At 41.5% G+C, this 23158-nt stretch overlaps 1 protein-coding gene across 1 annotated transcript in view; it reads left to right on the forward strand.

Moving 5' to 3' along the window:
• The window catches only part of RPAP1 (RNA polymerase II associated protein 1), a 43606-nt gene that overhangs the window by 14573 nt on the left and 5875 nt on the right, over nucleotides 1-23158 (forward strand). The window contains 15 exon segments of the mRNA XM_075030704.1: nucleotides 3272-3387; nucleotides 3818-3916; nucleotides 4398-4499; nucleotides 5291-5458; nucleotides 7747-7929; nucleotides 9702-9836; nucleotides 10014-10193; nucleotides 12208-12365; nucleotides 13685-13864; nucleotides 14638-14839; nucleotides 16791-16900; nucleotides 18785-18980; nucleotides 19912-20061; nucleotides 20536-20678; nucleotides 21868-22672. Of these exon segments, the coding sequence (XP_074886805.1) occupies nucleotides 3272-3387; nucleotides 3818-3916; nucleotides 4398-4499; nucleotides 5291-5458; nucleotides 7747-7929; nucleotides 9702-9836; nucleotides 10014-10193; nucleotides 12208-12365; nucleotides 13685-13864; nucleotides 14638-14839; nucleotides 16791-16900; nucleotides 18785-18980; nucleotides 19912-20061; nucleotides 20536-20678; nucleotides 21868-22672 (2927 nt within the window).

Below are 23158 nucleotides of genomic sequence, written 5' to 3' on the forward strand. Positions count from 1 at the left end.
TATCTCAGAGACCATGCCATGATTTCCACAGGATACAGTTCTTTTCTTTGTGCTGTGGATGGAGGGATGTGTTAAGGCATAGTGTTCTTCCGCTTTTTTGGTAGAATTGTACAGAGCTGTTGCCTCTTATGACAGAACTCTTTAATATTCAATATATGCCTGTATGAGGAGAAAGTTGCTTTATCCCCAGCAGATAGAGCAACCCATATGTTCTCATGGCAGGGAAAAGTGTTTTCCCCTTGAGCTTCTGCTCTTATTGTTGCTTTTCTCACTGCAGTTTTTTCTTTAGCCATTTCTTTTTCTCTGTTGGGATTTTAGGCTTCCATTCTCATCTTTCGCACACTTTTGTTCCTAGCATGTCTCTCTCCTCATTAGCATGCTTCCTCCCACCCCAGTTTCCTGTCAATTTTTGGCTGTCTCCATCTCTTGCTCCTCTCTTCTGATGCATTCTTTGTGTCCCAGTGCAACGTGCAGACTGATTAAAGAGGTCTCTAAATCACTCCTGGATTTCAGCTTGGTGTTTGCAAGAGATAACAACCGTTTACCATTTTCTTGATGAGAGGGATGAGTCTGTGAGTGTGTGTGTGTGTGTACATGTGCTGATTAGCCTCTTATTGAGGAAAACGCTTCACTGAACAGTCCTTTTGCTGTTTCTCCCCAAGTTCTACTTTTCCACGAATCCGTCTTAATCAAAAGGACTATTTTTAGTTCCTTTTAGTTCGAGAACAATCAAGTGCACAAATAGCACCAGGTTAAGTGACATTCTTTTACTCACCTGGGAGCAATAGAAGCAGTTTGTTCAGCCTGTAAAGGCTGAACAAGATTGTAGTAGTGCTCTTGGGAATAGCTCCGTGTTCAGGGTGTCGTGTGCTGACAACATCTTTTGCTTCCCATGGAAGACTGCACAGGAAAGGAGAAGAGGAGTTTTCCCAGGATATTTGAAATAATAAAGAAAGGGTGAGCTGGAACACAGTTATAAAACCAAGGGAAACCTTTCCAGCACATGAGTTTATGCCTGCAGCCCATTTTGGCCAACAGGAGATGTAAAAATATTAATTTGACATTAGCACTTAGTGCTGGGATTTTGCATCTGTTTGTGCTCAGAAGTAAACTCATCATGAATAACCTAGCAGAAATGGTCATTCTGAATTTCCCCAGGGAGAGGATGGTGACACAAAGCAATGGGATTGCTCAAAAGTCAAAACTGCCTCACTAATGAGATAAAAAGCTATGGTTTCTAATAAACAGGATGGTGAAGCCTTTATCCAGCAACTTGTAATCTTATCAAATGGAAAAGTAAATTCTGGCACTGAGACAAAAGGAGAAGCAAAGCAGAAAGGGAAGAGGTTGGATAGTAGCCTTTACTATAACACAAGTCTGAAAAAGTTCAGTGCAAATGTTGCATTCACACTGTCAGCTTGTGTTTTTGTAAAGGGATTTCGCAGTAACTGAACAATCTGTGGATGCCTTGGAATATATATCCGTCTTTTCTTGTTGACACGATCATAATACTAAGGGTTGGTGGTAATATGCGTAATCCTATTCATAGAATGATTAACTCAACCCTATCAGTTTAGTGATTAATGGAGAAAACTATTTGTTGAATTACAAATGTCAATAGATTTCATTTTTCTGCTGATTTTATTTCCTCTAGTTTTGCACCTACCACCCACAAACATTCCACTTTCTTACATTTGAGATGCTTTTTTCTTCTCTTCAATTAAAATGTGTGCTGAGTCTTTGGCTGAAATTCTGCGGAACAGCTTTCTGGCTGAGGAATATAACTCTGTGCTTGATTCCTTGCCTGACTCAATACCACATTGATCATTAGGGTGAAGCCTCATCCTAGAAAGGATGAGTGCCCTTCCTGAAAGTTTATCTGCTAATTGGAGGAAAATAAAAGGTTAGGTTTCAGGCCAGTTATCAGCAGGAAAAGATCTGATGAAAGAAGAGCGTCTCAGTGGAACTCATTGTTCCTTGCAAGAGAAGACCAGAGCACTAGGATTAATAGCTGCAAGGCAAATGAATTCTGGGCTGCTCCAGCAGGAGTGATGCTGCTGCTTTTCATGCCCTCAGACTGACTGTTCCTGTCCTTATATGTGATTTCTGTTGAGATAGCAAAGACTTCTTAGCTCATCTCTTCTCATGCCGGTATGGGATAGTATCCTAGTAGCAAAGCATTACCTTTCCTGGTGTTCAGATAATTTCTAGTTACATCTCTCCTGTCCCTTCACTTGTGAGATTCTTCCACATGTTGATCTGTCTCTTTCCTAGGGCAACTCTTGTGATGTCAGGCATAAATGTCTTGTTTCTCAAATTCTTCTAGTCAAAGTTCTTTATAGTTAAATCAGTAATTTCTTCCTTTAGTACTTGCACCTTTGAAATTCTTGTTAAACTGTCCAGTTTCCCCACCGAGCTGTTTCTCAGGCAAACTGTGTAAATTTTCAGCTGTTCTGATCTTTTCTTCGCAAGCTGATCTCAAGCCTTTAGAGGGGAACACAATGAAGAGCAGTGTTGCAAATACATGGTCGGGAATACCCCTTTGGCCGGTTTGAGTCAGCTGTCCTGGCTGTGTCCCCTCCCAACTCCTTGTGCCCCTCCAGCCTTCTTGCTGGCTGGGCATGAGAAGCTGAAAAATCCTTGACTTAGTCTAAACATTACTTAGCAATAACTGAAAACGTCAGTGTGTTATCAACATTCTTCTCATACTGAATCCAAGACATAACACTATACCAGCTGCTAGAAAGAAAATTAACTCTATCACAGCTGAAACCAGGACAACATGAATAGTAATGTTTGTGCTCTTTCCAGTGTGTATAGGCTGAAATCATACTGGCTGAAATCATACTGGCTTCCAATAATTTGCTTGGACCTCTCTGCATTAATACTTTTGAATCTCTCCTAACAGCCCCTCCTTGCATGATATTAGTTTGCTTTCTCAAAAGATACTATTTTTCTGCCCTGGTTCTGATCACTTTGCCTTATTTGTGTCCTGACTTCTGTTCAACTTCTCCCAAATTAGCCTTGTCTGTGAATTTCATTACAGTGCTGTTTACTTCCTCTTCTAGCTTTCAAGAAAGATGAAAACAGCTTTAAACCTTTGATGTTTATGCATCAGCCGACAGTCAGTTTGAAAATTGTTTTCTTCTTATTTTACATGAATCCTATATTTGATGCAGTCTTTAAGCCAAGTAGGTTGGCAGAGAGGGAATAGTATTTTCTTCATCCCTTCCTTGGAAGGTAAGACTGCCATTTTTCCCCCCCAACAAAGATGATGATCTACCTGTGAAGCCCAAGAAGGAATGGATACACATGGACAATGTGGAGTTTGAGAAGCTGGAATGGATGAAAGATTTGCCCTCACCCCGGCAGAAGAAAACCAAAAAGGTTTGAAAGCAGAATTTTATATTTTTCATGTTTGTGTCTGGATAATGTTTCTCAGCAGTAACAGTTTTGAAGCTTCAAAAACTAGTCCTCTGGTTACTCAATATGTAAGATTTCATCAGGCTGAGAGATTCCCCAGTTTCTTCCACAGGGTGGGATGATACGTGGTCAATTCAGTCTGTAATGCTCAAGAGAGCTAGGAAGTGAGAGTCTATCAACCGTAATCTGGGATGAAACAGGTCTAAGTAAAAAAGGAAAGAGGGGAGTCAAATTTTTTTTTTTTTTTTTTTTTTTTTAAGAATTTGAGGTCTGACCTGGGGAGTTTTTGAACTGTCACCTTCCAGCAGTTGGTGTAAGAAGTGGTATTTTAAGTGATGAATGGAGTGGAAGGCAATAGAGATAATCTTTTTCTCCCTCCACCCTTTTGTTGTAGGGAATGCAAGCTCGATTCAGTTTAAAAGGAGAATTGATTCCTGCAGATGCTGATCTACCGACACATCTAGGCCTGCATCACCATGGAGAAGAGGCAGAGGTAGGTGTAATATAGTAGAAAGGGCACACCCATTTCAGTTTTCTGTGTTTGATTTGGCAGATTCCTTTTGTGTCAAGGCTTTTCAGTGACAAAAAACTTAGGAAAGTGCAGATGGGTGACTTTCTTTTGAACAAGCTCCTGAAGAGAAGTTGGATCTGCATTCATTAACTGCTTTGCTTTCAGAAAACTCCACTAATGCTTTTTCTCTTTAATGCCATTAAGGATCTGTGATGTTGGAAAAAGGTGCACATACATCCTTTTCTTGAGAAGTTCAGTCTTCTCCTGTCGCATGAATGATTAGACTCTCTTTTGCAGTTGCCAGAAAGCAGCAAACAATGTTGCATTGCAGTTTATCTCCTGTTATGCAGTATTTTACAGTTAAAATAAGAGTAAGGGGCCTGTTTTTACCTATAGCTGAGGGGGGGGGGTTTGTTTGTTTGGTTTGTTTTTTTGGCTTTTTTTTTTCTTTCCCCCCATTTAGAGAGCTGGTTATTCTCTCCAAGAGCTCTTTCATTTGTCTCGCAGCCAAGTTACTCAACAGAGGACACTGGCTCTACAGGTCTTGGGTCGTATTGTTCAAAAGGTAAGTTGCTTTCTATGGAATTCCTCCCCATAATTCAAGTTTCTGATGTATCAGGGCCCAGATTCTCTGGTACTAGTTGTTTGCTTTCTACTATTCAATGAAGGTGAGCAAAATCACAAGCAGGACATTCTTTTTCGCTGAGGATCTCCTTACTGTTAGTAAAGTTAAGTGTTGGAACATAGCAAACTGAGTTTCAGGTTTCTCTGGAGGGAGATGCTTCCAAGTGTTATTCAGCAGCAGTGCTGCAACTTCAGTTCTGTTGTTGCTTTGGACACAAATTATTTTTTTGGTGTTACTTTTGTGACAAACCTATCCTTGGCAATGACCCTTTCGCTCCTGTTGTTTGAGTCAGCTTCATGATGTGTGTTTTCTGTAGGAGGTGAGAATGAACCATCCTACTCATAGAGCGATGTGCCAATAGCATAAAGCAAAATGAATGTTTACTGCTGTGCACATCTCCACCTAACTCTTAGGGGAAGTGCTGACCTTCCCTCCAATGACAGTGGAGGCAGAGAAGAAACAGGGTGATTTAGAGAAGAATGATGGGGCAGAACAGGGTGAAGTCAGAAGATGGGTCCAGACTTTAGAAAGGAAGGTTTCCTGCATTGAGGAACTGGGATTGGGTGCCTCTGTAGAATGGAAGGAGGAGAAAATAAAGGAAAAAAAAAAACCTGCACACAGTTTAGCTGCTTTACCGTAGAAGTGGGAAGAGGCAAACATGCAGAATGTTGAGATGTACCCAGTTGAAGTGAGACAGCTTTAACACTTGCTTTGTGTGGCATACATTTCAGGCCAGGGCTGGAGAGTTTACTTTGTCTTTGAAGGGCAGCATTCTGCGTCTGCTGCTTGATGCTGGGTTTCTCTTCTTGCTGCGCTTCTCACTGGATGATGCAGTGGATAATGTCATGGCAGCATCTGTTGGTGCTCTTCGGGCTCTGCTGGTGTCACTCGATGATGAGGTGAGACAATCATTAAGTGCCTGGGTTTGGGTTTGACTTCATGCTGAGCTGTTTACAGGAATCAGAATGAGAAGATATGGTAAGTAGCTTGAACAAAGGCTTGCTGAATGGGTTAGCTTAATGGTCAATAGAATGCCATTGCTGTGCTTTGAGGCAGACAAGGGAGTGTGTTATCCCAGTTTGAGAGATTCAGACATTTTTTCTCCTGTTTGAATTAGCTCTGCCCCATGATTAAATTCAGTGCAGGCTGCTGAGTTTCTCTTCCTTTTGACATCTTTACAATCTAGATGAGGTGACTACTAATGTGTGTACAATTTAGGGTTTTTTTTAATACGGCCTCTTATGTTGTTGGCTTCTTGTTTTGTAGTTTTCCTACTTCTGAACAGATTAAATATTCTCCCTGCTTTTCCTTATGCCTCATAATGATGCTGTTTTCTTTTTCTGTCATTGTCCATTTTCTGCTGTTCTCCTGTGGTTTTCTTACACTGATAAATACCTAATTTCACCTTCTCGTGTGTCTGTTTTCCCCTTGATGCTTTTCTTCCTGTTAGAAGGTTGAAACTTTTTTTTGGGTGTTCAGAGATACTAGAGAGCCCTGAGCAGCAAGATTAAGATGTCTTCCTGATTGGACAGAAGCAGTCTGTGGGCTGTCTTTCAAGTTCCTTCGTGAGAGCTGCTCCTGTGTCAGGCTGCAAGGGGCTGGTGATAGAGAAGAGTGGGTAGATCTCAAGAAGCCCCCTGCAACTTCTCCCAGGCCTTTAGAGCTATCCCTCATGGGGAGGCAAGAGAAATTAAGCACGAGGTAGCTTTCTCCACATCTTGCTCCTTTTCTAAGCTGTAAGCCTAATGGAGTCCTGCCCACCCATGGTAGGTAATTAATGCTATGAATCAGCTTCTTAATGTGCTTCTCTTTCTTCTGGTACTGCTCTGGTTTATAAGTGTCTGCAGTGCTCTCGTTCTCAGATCGAAGCTTGTGGTGTGATGTCTTGTATAGGCAGAGACTGCTGACTCTCTTGATGCCAAAAGCAGCACTGTGAGTGCTGTGTCAGTATATTTTCTCATTCGGAGACTAATTCTATAGTCCGTGCTGCCGAGTTTCAAAAGGTCTCTGAGGAAGGGACAGGGCTGGAAGTCTGGCCTTTTGCTCCAGGATTTGTAGACAAACAGGATTTATCCCCACTATAAACACAGAAGATCAACACGCATAAAAATCATGCTGTCTGAAGGTTTTGTTCATTCATCAATGGCTGTAGGAAGGAAGCACCTTTCTCTTTGTTTGCTTTGAAGACCCAGATACTCTGTCTTGTGCTTTTCCTTTTCTTGGTGGAAGGAAGGCTGTAGTCCCAAACTCTATTCCAGATGGACTCATAGCTTTATCTCCTAAAGTCAGGCCTCTTCCAACCATGTCATTCACTCACTCACCAACCTTGTTTAATATTGCTTTTTTAAATTAATGTCTGATAATAACTTGCACTTCCTTGGCACTTGCATTTGAAGTTTTTCAAAACAGCTCAGGGTTTAGTTGAAGTCTACCACTTCTTTTCTGACTAATGTGATAGTTCTTTCTGATTGCCAGTTCAGGAAATGGAAATTTAAAGCAGTTAAGTAGTGCAAGCATTCGATTTGACTGTCTTTTATATTTTAAAACATTGCAGGGGAAGTAGGTCTGCTATGGGAGCAATCCCCTCTCTGAACAGTTGAAAGCTCACTTATTGCAGTATTGCCCTAGAACCTGAGAGTATCTGATGCTGTCATTAGCTATGAACAAAAAAGAGGGTTTTTATTTGCTGAAGCTGAGGATTGTTCAAACAAAAGCCAAACAGCCATGAACAAATACACCAGGCAGTCTTTATTTTAACATACCAATTTTTACATGACTGTTCTGTATTATTTGTGACCTAAGTTCCACACAGATCCAGAAATGGGGATAGAGCCAATAAATGCCACATTCCAGTTTAACTTCTAGGTGGTTTATTTATTTATTTTTATCTTAATGTTTTCCAGTTAAGCTGCATTTCTGCTACTTGTATAGTGAATTTAATTCACCCCACAGTAATTGCTTTTCATGGTTTCCCAAGTGTGTGTGGGTCATAGGTTAAATCACTTCCCTGAAAAAGCATTGCATTCTACTTGTACATGTTTAGAATACCCTTTATTGTGTTCCTATTTTCCTGGTGTTAGGTGGGAATCAATAAAGCATTCTGTAATCAAAAGCATCCTTGAACATTTTTTGTCTTCCATGATTTCTTTGTGTGAGGTTTTTTTATGTGCTTTTACTCTCCTTATAGAAATATCTTGATTGGACTTTCTCATGGTACCAAGGAATGGCTGCATTCCCCTTTGTCCCCAGCAATGAGGAGGAAGAGGAGGAGGAAGAGGAAGAATTAAATGGAACAGAGAAGTCTCAAGATAAAAAATTAAAGGATGAAAACAAGCCAGATCCAGATGTGGCCCGATATGATGTTGTAAAGGTAAGCACAGAGACCTGAAATCTTTTTACGAAAATAGGCTCTGCACAGTCGCTGTGTGCGCTGTTGAAACATCTACGCTTCCCTGTATGCTGTTAAGAACATTCTGAACAAGAATTAGAGCTCTTCCCTGGCTGTTGGATGTTATGTTTCTGTCATATATTACCAGGAGGGTGATTTTATTGATCTCTAAAAATGTTGAGACTTGACCTGTGTGATTTCAGTATCATTAAGTATCTCTTAATTTCCTCTAGGGAAATTGGCAACAAGCACACTGATGACCTTGTAAGACTTGCTGAAAGACGGCATACAGACATGGTTTTTAAGCTCACTTACTTGAGCTAAAAGTGAAGAGGTTCCAGCCATTATTAAAGTGTCCGTATGCGCTTTCGTAAGTTAAACATGAGCATTACAGCTAGATAGTTCAGAACTAGTTTTGTACAATGACATTCTTTTTGTATTTGATGTATGGTAGCTACTTAGCATTTCCCCAATCTCATTCTTCATATTTGCATTTCTTAGAGTTACAGCATTTGGAAGGAATTCCTCACATATTTAAGCCTAATCCCACATTCCTGATACTAGATCTAAAAATAGCAATCTTTCTCTCAAACTCAGCCTTGGTGGAGCTGATGCAACTCTCTTGCCTGCTGCAATCACTAGAACCTGTGACCACATCACTTAGCCTATGTGCTTGAGCCTGTGTTTGAATGGCACTTGGTTAAAAGCTTCACTGGGCAAATGAATTACAGTACTTGGTCATCTGATCTTGTTTAAAGGCTTCATAATTTCAGATGTATTCTAGTAGGTGACACTGTATAAAAAGCTTAACAGAAGAGTTGTAGATAGAAGACGTGAGATCAGTTTGTGATTCTGGAAACAGTTGTATGGTTCAGCATAATGGATTTTAACTTGTTCCAAGTGGCCTGAACTCAGAAGATACTTGGGATAAAATTCTCCACTGTTCCAGTTGTGAAATTACCTTTCACACCTACTTACTGGCTGTTACAATCCAATTACTCCACACAGTTAGAAAAGGAGTATTTAAACTAGCAGCTGAATTCTATTGGGCCTAGAACTACAACCTTGCTTGGCTGTGACTTTTTAGAAGTATTGGTACTACGAACTCGGTTATTATGGATTTGCCTTTTCTCAGAACTAGGAATGTATAATGCTGTCACTTAAACTGAAGATTTGTTTCCTGGCACTGCCACTGATCACAGTCTTCTACTTTGTGAACCGTAAAATAAAAATCACATCATCCCTCTGCATCTCTCTTTTCCTACTGCAAAATAGGAATTCATGTCTGTTCTCTGCTTCTGTCAGCTTTCTCTGATATACCAGGTACTATCAGACAGTGCTGCATTAGCTGGGGGTGGTGTCTAGCCAAAATGATTCAAGGAACATGAGAACCCTTTTCACCTACGTTAGGTTTTAGTAGTCCTTTGTAGGGAAGGTTATTTTCCTATTCCCTGTTACTTACAGTTTCATGCTCTGGAAAACACAAGTATCCAAACCCCACCAGTGACCGCTGGTCTGATTCACAACAAAAGTTCAGTTGTTCCTGCTCTCTTGAGCTAACTCTTGCTCATTTGGTAGTGGCAAATCTGCAGAAACTTATTTCTTTGCTTCCCCACTGGTAATTTTAAAACTGTCCCTCTGCAGAAGATATACTTGACTCTGCTTTTGTCTTCCAGCAACTGCAGTTCAGAGAGCAATTGTTAAGAGAACAATCGTTGAGATTTCCCCCCCCCCCCCCCCCCCCCCCCTTTCAGGGACTTCTGAAGACACGGATCCAGCACCGGCTGAGGTACATCCTGGAGGTGGTACGACCTGTTCCAACAGTAGTCCTGGATATACTGCACATCCTCACCCACATAGCAAGGCACTCCTCTGAAGCATGTAACCAGGTAAATCTCGCATTGTACAGGAGCTTGGGAATGGTAGAGAAAGGTTTGAAAAAGGGAAGAAAGAAGCAGGTAAAGTTATGGCAAGGAGATGGGACAAATGTGTGTTTTGCATATCTTCTGCATGTCTGCATAATTGGATACCTTGAGTTATTTGTGCTGCCTGCTGTTTCTCTGCAGCTGCTTGACTGTCCTCGGTTGATTGAGACCATTGTCAGGGAATTTCTCCCTACTCAGTGGGATCCCCAAGTGGCTGAACCAGGGTGTTTACTGACCAGCCTCCATGGAGTTGCTTGTGCCACTGCTATGAAGTTCATCAGGGTGTTGGCATCTGGAGGCCGCAATGCAACAGCCAGGCTGGTAAGTGATTCTCAGAAGACCTTTTCTGCCTGCAAAGACCTTGTCTGCCTGCAAAGACCTTTGTTCTCTATGCCTTACTTTCTAAGTAAAGATAGAGGATTGATTGGAGGTGACTCTGAGCTGAAGCTGAAACAATCATTGTGCAGAAGGTGCATATGTGTGTTTTGAAGGAATTGTTGACAGTGTCATAATAATGCCTTCTGCTGTGTACCACTAGAAGAGCTGTCTCAAGCTTTTATCTACTTTTTTAAATTTTATGTAGCGCAGTTACGCAAAATCTCATAGCACAGTTCAGTGATACTAACCAATAGTAGATGTTTAGAGCACACATTGGTGTGTGATGCTCTGTACTCGCCCGTGTTCCAGTGATAGGCAGCTTAGGGCTCTATGAACCAGAGATTTAATCACTATCCTTGTGTTTTACAACTCTGGTTGAACTTCCCTGCCATTAATTTGTCTTAATAATTCTGAGGTCATTTATCAGTATTTCCAACTCCTCTTACCTACTTCTGGACAGGTTTTCCACTTCAGAGATAATTGCGTTCACTCATATAGGTCATCACACTGGTGCTATAAATGCATAACATCTACCAAGAGCAGTACCCATTACAGACCACCTCTTTGGCGTTTTGGTTCAGTATTGTTAACAGCATCTAATAAATTGCCATCCAGGAAATTGCTAACATCAGCAGAAGAACACGAGTCTGTGCTATAAAATACATAGAATAATGTGCTGATAATGGATAGTGGGATCTTTAAAGGCTGTAAGTGGTACCAGGAACGTAAGATGAAATCTCTGAATTTTACTCTATTTCAGGCTTTGCGTACTGTAGGTGTTTCAAGGCATGCAAAAAATTGCTTACAAGGTTCATGCCACTGAGGCTTTGGTTCTGTTGCAATCTCATATGGCTTGTTACAAGCACTTGAACATGGGAATGGAAGATAATAAAAAACTAAATCAAAATCATCAATGTAGGAATTTATTTTAGCGAACAACAAAATTCTTCCATCTTTCTCCTCTGGAAGTAAATTTGACTTTGCCCTCTGTTCTGTAGGAGGGGTGTCAGAATTCAGAGTTTGATTCATCAGCTCCTTTGCTTTCTTGCTGGTGTGCATTGATTTCCCTACAAGATGTGTCTAAAGCATTTGAATTTTAAATTATCCATAATATGTCCTTGTGTTGTGAAAAAGACATTGTTATCTCATTTGTTTAGACAGAGCACACACAAGCTTTTGTATGTGTGGGAGAAGGAAAGAGAAGCTCCTTTTTATGGTTAAGCAAAAATACCCAGTTGTTGGGGAGGATAAAAATTATTTCTAGAGAACTGCAAATGAGTCATGTCATGCTTAATTCAATACTAAAATAACCTCAGAACATTTCCAAGGCATCAAAATTCTACAATCTTATAAAAGTAATAGGCAGGAGGTACCCTTTTTATAAAATAAACACAGAATCATAGAAAGATTTAGGTTGTAGGACCTCAGAAAGCCATTCAGTGTGACCTCCCAAAAAGAATATTGGCATCAATTCAGTACTTTTGTATACAGTGTTTTTCATAAGATTTATCTTTACATGTAATCTTGACTAATAGAGTTATATTTATGACTACTTAAAGAAGGATGATAATATATTTTTTAAAAATCAGCTAAATGCTGCAGAGAGCATCCAGAACAAGAGTGTGTGTGGGCTACACAAATCTCCGTCAGGAATGATTTAGGTGTAGTTGACTTGCATTAGGAATGGATTAGGTAACACATAGGCATCCCTTCCAGGAATACTTCTCTCTTAATAGCCATTGACCATTTATCGATCCTTTGTAGTATGCTCCTTAAGATTACACAAGATAAAGGCAGATTTGAACAGTGCAAGAGGAGTTTAGAATGAGCTGAATTGAAATCTGCAGCTCTTTTGGTGTGTCAGAGTAATGAAGTAATGATGCATGCAACTGATGTCTCTTATCCCTTTGTCTCTTTTGTTGTTTGTTCTTTTCTTTTTTGTTTGTTTGTTTTACAGCTTAACAAATTTGAAATGAAAAGTCGGTTAAGTCGATTTATAGCTGAAGACCCGCTGGATCTGCTCCTGCCAAGGGAAGAAGCCATCAGGCTAAGCACTGAAGCCTTCCGGTTGTGGGCTGTGGCTGCTGGCTATGGTCAGGCCTGCGACCTCTACAGGTATAGCCCAAAGCTGGAGAAATAGGGGTGGAGGGCACAACAGAGAAAATGGACATCCTCTTCCAGAGGGACAAACACAGGGATCTCCAGGCTCAGTCTCTATTCCCTTCAGAGAGTCTTATCTCCCTTTCTCTGGCCTCCTGCAGTAAAACTCAGAGTTTCTAAAGCTATTTTTGTGGAGTATTTTCTGGTTGTTCTTTATCTCCTCTGTTTAAGCAGTTGTATTTTGTTGTTTCTCCTCTATACCATGGGAGATCACCCTAACTTTTTAGGGCTGCATCTTTTTCCCCTTTGAATAATCTGTGCTTATGTGACATCAAGACACATAGTTTGCAGCACACCTAGGATTAAATCCGATGATCTAAAGGCAGTCTGTGGGCAGCAGTCACGAGGGTGCATGCTAAGGGAGGCAGACTGATGCAGACAAACTGCATGCTGCATCAACTTTCAGTTCTTGTGCTTGACCGTCAAGGTCTGCACTGGGAGAAGTCTGACCTACCTCAAGCATTGAATCTTCTTCCTGTCACTGCACTGACTTGGAAGCACAGAGGTGGCTGTGCAGTTGCTCTGAAGAGGAGTAAAAGGGAGGTCAGTATTAAGTTTTAGAAGGGAGATTCTCTCTCTGCAACAGCATGTTGTTCTCCAGCCCAATCAGGTGTATTGGTTAATAAAGAGTAAAAACTATATATTATTTTTTAGCACTGTAAATAATGTTGAGGAAAGAGAAACAGCAGAAGATTCCTTAAATTTGCATGATTATAACTGGATACTTTGGCTGAGAATTTGAAAACTAGGGAAAAAAAGAATTAAAATAAAAGTAGTTTTTCCAAGAGATTATCAGAATGCTTGGAGGCAGAGTATTAGGTAGGTTCCATTCAGATGAATTTGGAATGATACTATTCTTCCTTTGTCATCTTTCTTCCGTGTCTGTTTTCTTTTGTTATTTTGGTGGTGGTGATGGTTCTCATAATCTCATATTAGCAGTCTTTATAAATATGTGATGGGAGGTTGTAAAGAAGATAGAGCCAGGTTCTTCCAGTGATATGTAGTGAAGGTACAAGAAGCAATGGGCACAAATGGAAATACATAAAATTTCACTTAAGTGTAAGAAAAAATTTTTTACTGTGAAGGCGATCAAACACTGGAGCAGGTTGCACAGGGAGACTGTGGACTCTCCATCCTTGAAGATACTCAAAATCCAACTGGACATGTTCCTGGGCAAACTTGCTCTAGCTGACCTGGCTTGAGCTGGGAGTTGAACTGTAGATGATCTCCAGAGACCCTTTCCAACCTCATCTATTCTGTGATTCATGCTGTAGGGATCTCTACCCTGTGCTGGTGAGGATACTGCAGTCCCTGCCTGAGTTGCTCGGCACTTGCCGTGGGAAGAGCCCTATGATTGAGTTGTCTGTCCAGCGAGCTACGGCAGTAGTTACTCTGCTGATACACGTGACACAAACAGCAGGCTACACAGCAGAGCTGCAGGCCAAGCTGAGCAGGTAGGCCCTCTCTGTCACCAGTTCTGTCTGTCTGAGTAGTTGGCATCCTGTCTTCCTTCTCTTTGATTTGGAGACCCGGCTATCACCTTTTTCTTTTTTTTTTTTTTCCTTTTTTTTTTTTTTTTGGATGGTTTACTGTCCCACATGTGAATCCCTGCATGGTGGGGTATATTTCCTCTGACACAAGGTCAGAAGCGGTATCTAGTCTGACAGCTGTACGCCTGCTAGCCTGGTAAGAGGCAGGAGTAAAAATCTCCATTCAGCTATGGGGCAGAAGGGCAGTGTTAGCCAAATGCCCTGCTGAAAGGAGCTAGGAAGCTCCTTTGACCTTCACTTTGGGGAAAAGAAAACCTCCCTGAGGTCTGGAAGAAAGAACCTCTCTGCAGAGACCAAGATGGGTCAGGATTAAGAGGTTGTTGGTTTTGATAGACATCAAAGCAGTAGGGTTTGATAAAGACACAAGTACTTTTTCTGGTGAAAAGCAAGAAACTCTTTAACTAAAGCTGGATACTGAGGTAGTGTGTTTGGTAAAATTAGAGCATAGCTCAAGGACAGAGTAGTGCATTCTGCATTTGTCCTTTCTGCCTAAATTGATTTGGTCTGATCTGCGGGAATTTGCAAAGACTTTTTTTTTCCCCCCTAGTAGCTGTTGTCAAGTATCGCCTTCCAGACTCCATGCAGTTGGAAATCTTGCTATAAAAATGATGATCTAGAGAAACAATTGTTTCTGAGACAGATTTGCTATCCTGTCTCTTTCTTCCATTGTGTTTCAGTAATAGCTCAGAAGATAGTGAACAGATTCCACCTCCTCCAGTAGCGTGGAATCAAGTGTCAGGCTTACAGCCCTTCCTTGAGACCAGTCTGAAAAAATTCCTCCAGGAAATATCCCAGACAGAAACTTGGCAAACTCTCCAGCCTCTGACCACAACTTATGTGATCTACTTGGGAGTTTATTACAGTGCTTGCAGCCAACAGGTAAGGCCTGAAAATACAGGTTGTCTTTTCATCTCACCATCATCAGCTTGTGTATTACATCTGAAAACCTGAACTTACAAGCAATGCTGAAAAAGACAAACATTGATGCATCTAGCTGAGGACTAGATTTTGTTTACCACAGCTCATATCTAGGCTGTGTGGCATTTAGGGCCAGATAAGTCTGCTGATCCTTCACATTAGCAGTGCCAAATATCGCTGTCTTACTTTCTTGCTCTGGGCTCAGAGTCTCAGTCAAGGTATGTGGTAGTGCTGTGACTGTTCTGATTTACTGCAGAGATCCAAAGCATGAAGCAAGTATGACCTAATTTAGTTTGGCAGTCCTTTCTCCTTGTGGGCTAAATCAAGTTGTACATTTTTGCATTTGCTGTGGTCTGAGAGCTTACATGTGGACAGCTACGCTGCAATAATCTGGTTGGAAGATTGAGCATTAAGGGTCGTGCCATATGAACTTTGGACAGGAAACAAGAAAAATAAATTTATTTGCTGTCCCACTGACATTCAAGGTCAAATTCTGTAACCCAGTTACAGTTGTAGTATGTGGTCATCTTTTAAAGTGAGTTTTCTGAAGGTGACACATCTGTGTGATGCTGTTGAAGAGTAATGTCTAATACTTTAGCTACCTTAAAGATTCATGTTCTAAAGATAAATGCAATTTTCCTCTTTACTGCCCAACTGACATGCCCGAGTTCTGACCTGGGAGAGCTGTCGTCAAGGTGTGGGGGTAATTTAATGGCTGTAGTTATTCACACTTCTGCAACTCCTCTGAAACTTGCCCAAAGCACTGAGTCTGTTGTGGCTGGGGTGGAAACTGCCAGTATGATTCAAAGATGTCTTCAGTGCCCCAAGGATTGGTAGTACCCTTCACATGCTGTCATCAGAGAACTGAGCATTAGAGAACCAAGATAACAAAGAGGTTAATATTCCTTTTTAACCTTTATAGATGTCCCAGAAGAGTGGCTGACAAAATAGTTTCTTAAGCCCTTGAACTATGGCATAAGATTTTTTTATTTCCACTTAAAAAGAAGTTCAATCACCTACCTGTGGTTAGCTAATCTGATTTAAAAAAAATATGAAATTGCATGTAGCGTGTTTGAATGGACTAGTGCAAAAAAAAAAAAAATCAACTTGTATAGTAACTAGATTCGTGTGTACGGGGGCCTTCTTGGAATATATTTGTTAGATTACTAAGAACTAAGGTTAATATATTCCTGTAGATTTTACTGATTTCTGGAGGGGGATTTCACCTGGTAGAAAAATCTGATTTTTCTGTCATGGAAATAAGTATTTCTGTATCTTAAAGCAGCATGCTAATGAAGGGAAAGAACATTAAAATTTGCCAGCATGATTCTTCAACCTGGAATATTGCTTACTAGGGTTGGAAGAATTTGGATGGTTCTCTTAAAGCCACAGATCCTCCTCTGTGCAGTGTTCATCCACAGTCATGCTTTGATGGGTAGGTCAATTGCACTTTATGCATTTGATTTTGTTTTAATAATAATTTTTTTGGAGACCATCATGGTGCCACTCTGCTTTCTTAAGGTAGTTCTGATCACCTTTGTGTCATCTTCAATTTAAATGGGGAGATCAGCATGTAGATGGTATAGGGAGGGGGATATAGCCACTTAGGGCAAGTTTTCATTTAGGGAATCTTGATCCCAAGGATCCCATACCTTACTTCCAGCCAATTAAGAAATCTTTGTGATGCATTTTAATACTTGAGTGTGAGAACACTTTGAGGTGCCAGCTCTCAGCTTCCACACTACCAGCAGTGAGGCCAGCTCTAACCTAGAGCAGTACCACTATGTTGATGATGTGGTCTGGCAAAAAGATAATAAACACAGAGAAAGCAATTAAATCAACCTGTCTTTTTGCCCTCACTGGAATGCCTTCATTCACCATCTTTTCCTGTCTTTCTCCATGTCGTCTGCAGCCATCAGTTAATCCAATTGACTGCTTAGAGGAATTGGAACGTTTGACATCTGAGGTGCTGCAGCCCCTTCTCAGCCAGCCAGCCATGCACAGTATGTGGGACTTGCTCAGGTAAAATCATTTCACTGCTAAGATGCTGTTGCCAGAAGCTAAGGGAGCCTCATTTCTATACTGTACTATGTGGCAGTTTCCCCCTCCCACTTCTTTTCCCTGTACATAGATGCCCCCATATGTGTGAATTAGAGTGCAGGAGGGCTCTGTCTACACCCTGCTTTATCCTCTCTCCCCTCGCAGCAAAAAGCGTGATGGTCACTGAGGTTCTCCAGTTCCTCCTTTCCTACTGGTGCTGCTGCAGGGTCTGCATCTATGCCTTTCTATGTAGCTGTATTTTTTGTATCAATTTCAGAATGTTTTTAGTTGCTCTTGGCTTTGATTCTTCTTTGGTTTCGCTGGTTTAAAAAAAAAAAAGTAACATCAGTTTGAGTCCCTCTTACACTGAGGAGGTGAGTGTGTGTGTGCATGTACCATTCGTGTGCTCTGTGTGATGCTGCTTGTTTAAAATAATTTAAACTAGACACTTGCTTTAAGCTCCTGCAGAGCTTCATTAAGGCTTTGAAAGCCCCTGCAGGAAAGTGAAAGGCCAGATACCAAACTGTTCTTTCAGACATTTGGATAACATAAGCTTTGTCTCTGGCTCTGGGAACTGTTACGCACTGCAGATATTCTGTCTTTCTGCTGTAGAGGGAGCCTCCCTCCTAGCCTGTGATCAATCCTCTGGAGAGGGGGAACCTAAAAGGCCTAACTTGTAGTCAAGGAGACATCCAGCTGCTTCTGAGAACATCTGATATAAGGGGCACTTGAAATCTTTGGTTTTAAGTGGTACTTGAATGGTCACCAAACAGTTTGGCCCATGTTCTTTCATGACTGAGAACTGAGGTCTGAAGTTCTTAGCACCAAAGCTTCCAACAAAGGGGCACTCCTTAGACCCTTTTCTGCCTGTCCCTGAGGTCTGAAAACAATGGGTTTGGTCAGGCTATAAAAGCCCATCAGCAAGAATTCTCCTAGGCTGTTCTTACGCTGGCTGGTAAAAATGAGGAGTCAGCTAATCTTTGCCTTAATATTTTGAAAATCTAGTCTAAACGTTCTGGGCAGATTAGGACCAGGAGTTCAGGGTACTCTGTGAGCCCCAGATGTGTTCACACATCTCCTACATGGTAATGCCAGTGGAAGGAAAAGCAATGCGTTTAAATAATTAGTTCTCTGTCATGGAGTAACAATATGGATCTTTGACAGGATTTGCCCTATCGCCCCATTACCATTGAGCAACATGCTTATGATCACTCTTCCTTGTAGTGGTCTTGCTTGTACAGATATAGTATGTCTAGTGTGGGCCCCACAAACACTGCTGGTGTGAAAAGTTGTAGTTTCGCCCGTGGAGAGTGAGCACACACACCAACAGCGGTATGCACGGTCATGTTCACTTATGTTAAAGCTAGGTCCTTTCTGAATAGACTTTAAAAATACGCATTTCATGAGTATATAAGGGGCAGCATTCTTTCAATGTCAATTTTAGATGTAAGCTGTCATTTTGGTTTTGCCTGCCAGTTTATTATTGAAATGTCTGGAGTGGGTGGGCAGCCTTATTAGCCTGCTTTACGTGTGTACATGGGGAAATGTGTATTTATTTATTTATTTTTTTAATCAAAGGCCCAATGCTTTCAAATGTTTGACATTGCTGTCACTGCATCAGTATTTCTGCGTGTCGTGAACAATTTAGCTGAAGATTAGAATTCATGACAGCTCACTGAACAGCTTGTATGGCGATAGTGTTTACTTGACCAACTGCGATACTAGGTTTTTTCCTTGCACGGTCTTTAGGGCTTCCATTTTACTGCAATGTGTGGCACAGTCCAGATAGTAACATTCCTACAAGATAATTCTTGAGTTGTATGAGTGCTTTTGACCTGACCCCTCTCTCTTTATCTGTTCACACAGGCCATGCTCTGCTTTGTGCAACCCTCTGTCCTGTTCCCCAGGACCAGAATCTGTCTTCAGCATTGCATCTCTGAGTTGCACTGGAGGCAAACCTCCTTTGAGCCTGGTTGGCTCCAAGTCACCTTTCCCCTTCCTCACTGCCCTCCTATTTCTCATCAACAGCATCACTCACATCCACAAGGGCCTGACCATCAAGGTGAGAATAGACTTTTTCACTGTAACTTCTAGGTGAATGATGACATACTTGTCAGGGTGGTTAGTATTTGTATCTTCCCAGCCTAAAGAGTGATGTCAGTAGGACTATTAAAAAGGAATTATTGTGTATTTTTATTTTAAAAATACCAAAGTACTATAGGGAGAAATGCCTCAATTTTCAGAACAGGTGGGATGAAGATCTGAAAAATATCTTCTGTCTTTGAATTCCAATATCCAGTTGACACTGGGAAGCTGGAATTATAGAGCAGGTGATGAATGATGATGATGCTTAAAGGATGGATTTATAAAGAATGTTGAGAAGGGTTAAATAACTGTTGTTTGGCTAAGCAAGATAAATAACTGGGTGTCAGAGGAGGAAAAGGATGGTTGAAGCATATATAACAAAGAAAAATGGGATAAAATTAAGAGAATGAGTGTTACAGTGACTGAAGAGGTTTCTTCCTGCTTCTGGTTGTCCTGAATTTTTAGGAGAGGGTCATGGAAGATTGAAAACTCTGAAGAGGAAATGTCAGAGCCCCAGAGAGATGGAGTACCTAACATAAGCTTTCTGAAAGCCTTCCTCTGTCACCTTATGTTGAATTAGCTGACTGGTTACTAATAGGAATATCTGGCCAGATGAGAGAAAAACATCTTAAGCCACTGGCCAGACTTCTGCCTTAGAAAGCACTATGGAAAATGTAGGCAGTGACTATTGTTTACCTGTGATGGGGATGGTCATGGTGGATGCAGGTGAGCCCTGAGGCAGAGAAGCAGATATTTATCAGGCTATTTTTAAATATCCCTCTTGGAGTAGCCACAGGAATTCTCCTGTGAGAAGGTAGGGGCTAGGTCTTGGGGAGAGCTATGTTTTACTTTCCTCTAAGCATGAACTGTCTTAGTAGTATTCATTTCCACTTCTGATTTCTTTATAGTACAGCTCTGTGCTGGGCTTCAGAGGCTTGAAGGATTATCTGCATCAAAGCTGGCAGATGAGACCTCCCTCTGTAACTCCCTCATCTGCGTGGATCCTGCGCCATGAATATCATCTGCAGTACTTTGTGTTAGCGTTGGCTCGGAGAATGGTATCATTATTATTCCTTTAATTTCTTTCACCTGAGGAATTGACTTCACCTTGGCCTCTCCAACTCAGGGTGTCAGACTGGCAGCTGGTTTTTGCATCCATGGTCTTTCTCATATCTGGCTTAGGTCTGGTGACTCTTCAGCTGTATTTTATGCCCCATTAGCAAATAACATCCTTACAGTTACTGACGTGGGGATTTAGATCCAAAATACTTTGGATGGCAAAATTATATTTTTGCCTGTCTTTGGGCTAGAGAGAGAACAAAGTTTTCAAGTGTGCTACTTAAAAAGATGTCTGACTAAGGCAATCAGGGGAAGCAGAAAGATCTTGATATGAATGCTGACAGTTCTTGCAGTCTGCCTCAGTCTCTCACTTTCTGGTGAGATCTGTGTCTTGGTTGACCCTCCTGTCCTTGTTGATTGCCTTGTTGGCAAATGATATAGTGCTTTTATCTGTTGTTTTGTTTCCTGTACAGGCAGGCACTTGTCCGGATTACGCCCAGCATGCCTCACTCCATCACTGTGTTGCCATGGCATTGCTAAGCCGTCTGTTGCCAGGGAGTGAGCATCTGGCTTACGAGGTCCTACTGGATCTTGCCTTTAATCCAGAGTTTCTTCCGTAAGCTTTGCATTTTTTCCTTTCTGTAGTCTGGTACATGGGAAAACTTGGGAAAATTGAAGAAGTATGTGTTGGCATTGCAATTTTGTCATAATTTTTGGCCTTCAGTAGGGCCTGTATTCAGATTTTAGTTACTCATTGGTATATTCTCTAGTCACAGAGCCTTCTAATCAGACCAGCAATGTGGTTGCAGATTTCTCTCTGATGTACCAATGTTGAGAAAAGTGACCACTTTCTTTTGATCTCATCTGTGGCAAGTAGTGAGTCTAGAAAATACATGGGAATTTGATATAGCCTGAAAAGCATATTAAATCTTCCTCAAACCCTTATTATACAAGTTCTTACACAAATTTTTGCTGATTTGACAACTGTGATGTCTTCCACCTTGCACTGGAAGAAGTCATGAGCATCTTAAATGTGAAGCCTCCTATGTCTGGCCAAGAAAATAGTAGCAGTTTATCTTGTTCATCGCAGTCTCTTTGAAATTTGCTATGGTGCGTTTCTGTAGGAGGTTGGACCAAGGTGGTGCAAGGAGATACTATAGTTTTCCGGAAAGAAGGAAAGTTTGAAGTTTGTGAGTGGGCTGATTTGTTAGTATTGTTTGGGGGGGTTTGTTTTGGTTTTGGTGGTTTTATTTGTTTGTTTGTTTCTTTTGGGGGGGGAGGTTTTTTTGGTTTGGTTTGGGTTTTTTTCAAATACCTGCTATAGAGCTACTATTTTGTGAGAATTTGGCAAGTAATCTGAGACCATGGTCAGTGTCTGTTCTGAGATTGTGGCACATGGATTTGACTAACACCTTCTTCCCCGCCCCCCAGTTTCTAACTACCAGTCTGTATGGTTCCCCTGACCTTGCCTCTGCCAGCTGCAATGCTACTATTTCGAGAGTTGTCTTACTGATTCATGCAGGCCTTACATGATCATTGTGTAGAGGTTTTTCATAGCAGGGCCTTAGTATTGCTAACTCCAAATGTAGTTCTGTGAATTCCCTTTAAATGCCAAGATAGCTGATGCTTTACAGACACTCAGTATTATCATAGCTGAATGCTGTAGAAAGTGTTGCAAGTGCTGTGCATACACTATTGTCCCCAATCCAGGAAGATTGTAGAGATTAATTTCTGTGATGTTTTTTTGTTTGGTGTTTGGGGTTTTTTTTTTGTTTCTTAAGCTGATGCCTGTCTTTATCTTACAGTGAAGGGAAAGCTGGAGGGCCAGAAGCAGCTGACTTCTCTGATATCCTGCATCTGGGTACCAGTGCCAAACTGGCACAGCCTGGCTCTGCAGCAGCATTTTTTTCAAAGGCTACCCGTGGTGCCCTACTGAGAGAATCGTACCAGAATCTGCCTTTTATCCGCTCCTGCTACCTTTCTCATTTTGTCCACTTGCAGCCTACCTTTATGCGTTCCCAAGCATTCTACCAAGGACGGAATTACCTCATCCAGTCAATGCTGCTTCCTGAGGTCAAAGGGCCCATCCTGCCTTCAGACTGGTCGTTCTTTCCACTTATCAGCCTCTACAATAAAGTGACTAATGCAGAGACACGTGGGGCTGTACTGAACTCTCTCCCACTTGATCTCGTCAACACTGTGACTTGGAACCTGCAGTGGGTCTTGTTGCTAGAAACCTGGCGTGCTAAAACCCTTCAGAGCATCCCTACTGCTGCCAAACTTGCACGGCTTATGTGTGTCTTCCTCACAGGCAGTGACCTCTTTCTAGAAGCACCAATTCACCGCTACACAGCTGCCCTTCTCTCTGTGTATTGCCAACCCAAGGCATTGGACTCCCTGAACTTGGATGCTCCTCTCCCTGGTTTGGCGTCCTTCCACGATCTCTATATAAGTCTTCTGGAGCAGTTTGAAGGTGTCTCCTTTGGAGATCCACTCTTTGGAGTCTTTGTTCTTCTACCTCTACAGAAGCGTTTCAGCGTTCATCTGCGTCTCTCTGTTTTTGGGGAGCACACAAGTATCCTACAGGCACTGGGAGTGCCACTCCAGCAGGTAATCCTGGCTTATGGTGGTTGCCTGTCACTGCATATTTCTGGGTTACTGGGCTCTTGCCTGTGTTTCTCCAACCTTGATTTGGGCATCCTCCAAGCACTTGCCCTTCTTCCTCATCCCTCCTTGTGCAGTAGAATAATTATGCTTTCTTTGCTTAGAAGCTTTTGTTCTCTCTGAAGAAAGTCCAATGCATGGAATGTACAATAGAATAGGAATGGAGAGCAATGTTCTTTTGATTTAGGGCTGTGACAGCAGTGTATATGGTTTTTTGTTGTTGTTTCTCTCTCTTTCTCTCTCTTTTTTTTTTTTTTTTTTTTTTAACAGCTTGATTGATTGTAAGTCTGAAGAACAGAGTCCGGCCCCTGTAGGTGCAGGCCCTTGTCACATAATCATTTTCAGAAACCTGTTGAACTTTTGTTTTGAGAGCAGATGGTGTGTATATGTGGAGGGCAGGAACTGTGAAATTGTTCAGTCTTCAGTGGAAAC

The sequence above is a fragment of the Buteo buteo genome, chromosome 6 (assembly GCF_964188355.1).
Source record: "Buteo buteo chromosome 6, bButBut1.hap1.1, whole genome shotgun sequence".
Lineage (NCBI taxonomy): Eukaryota > Metazoa > Chordata > Aves > Accipitriformes > Accipitridae > Buteo > Buteo buteo.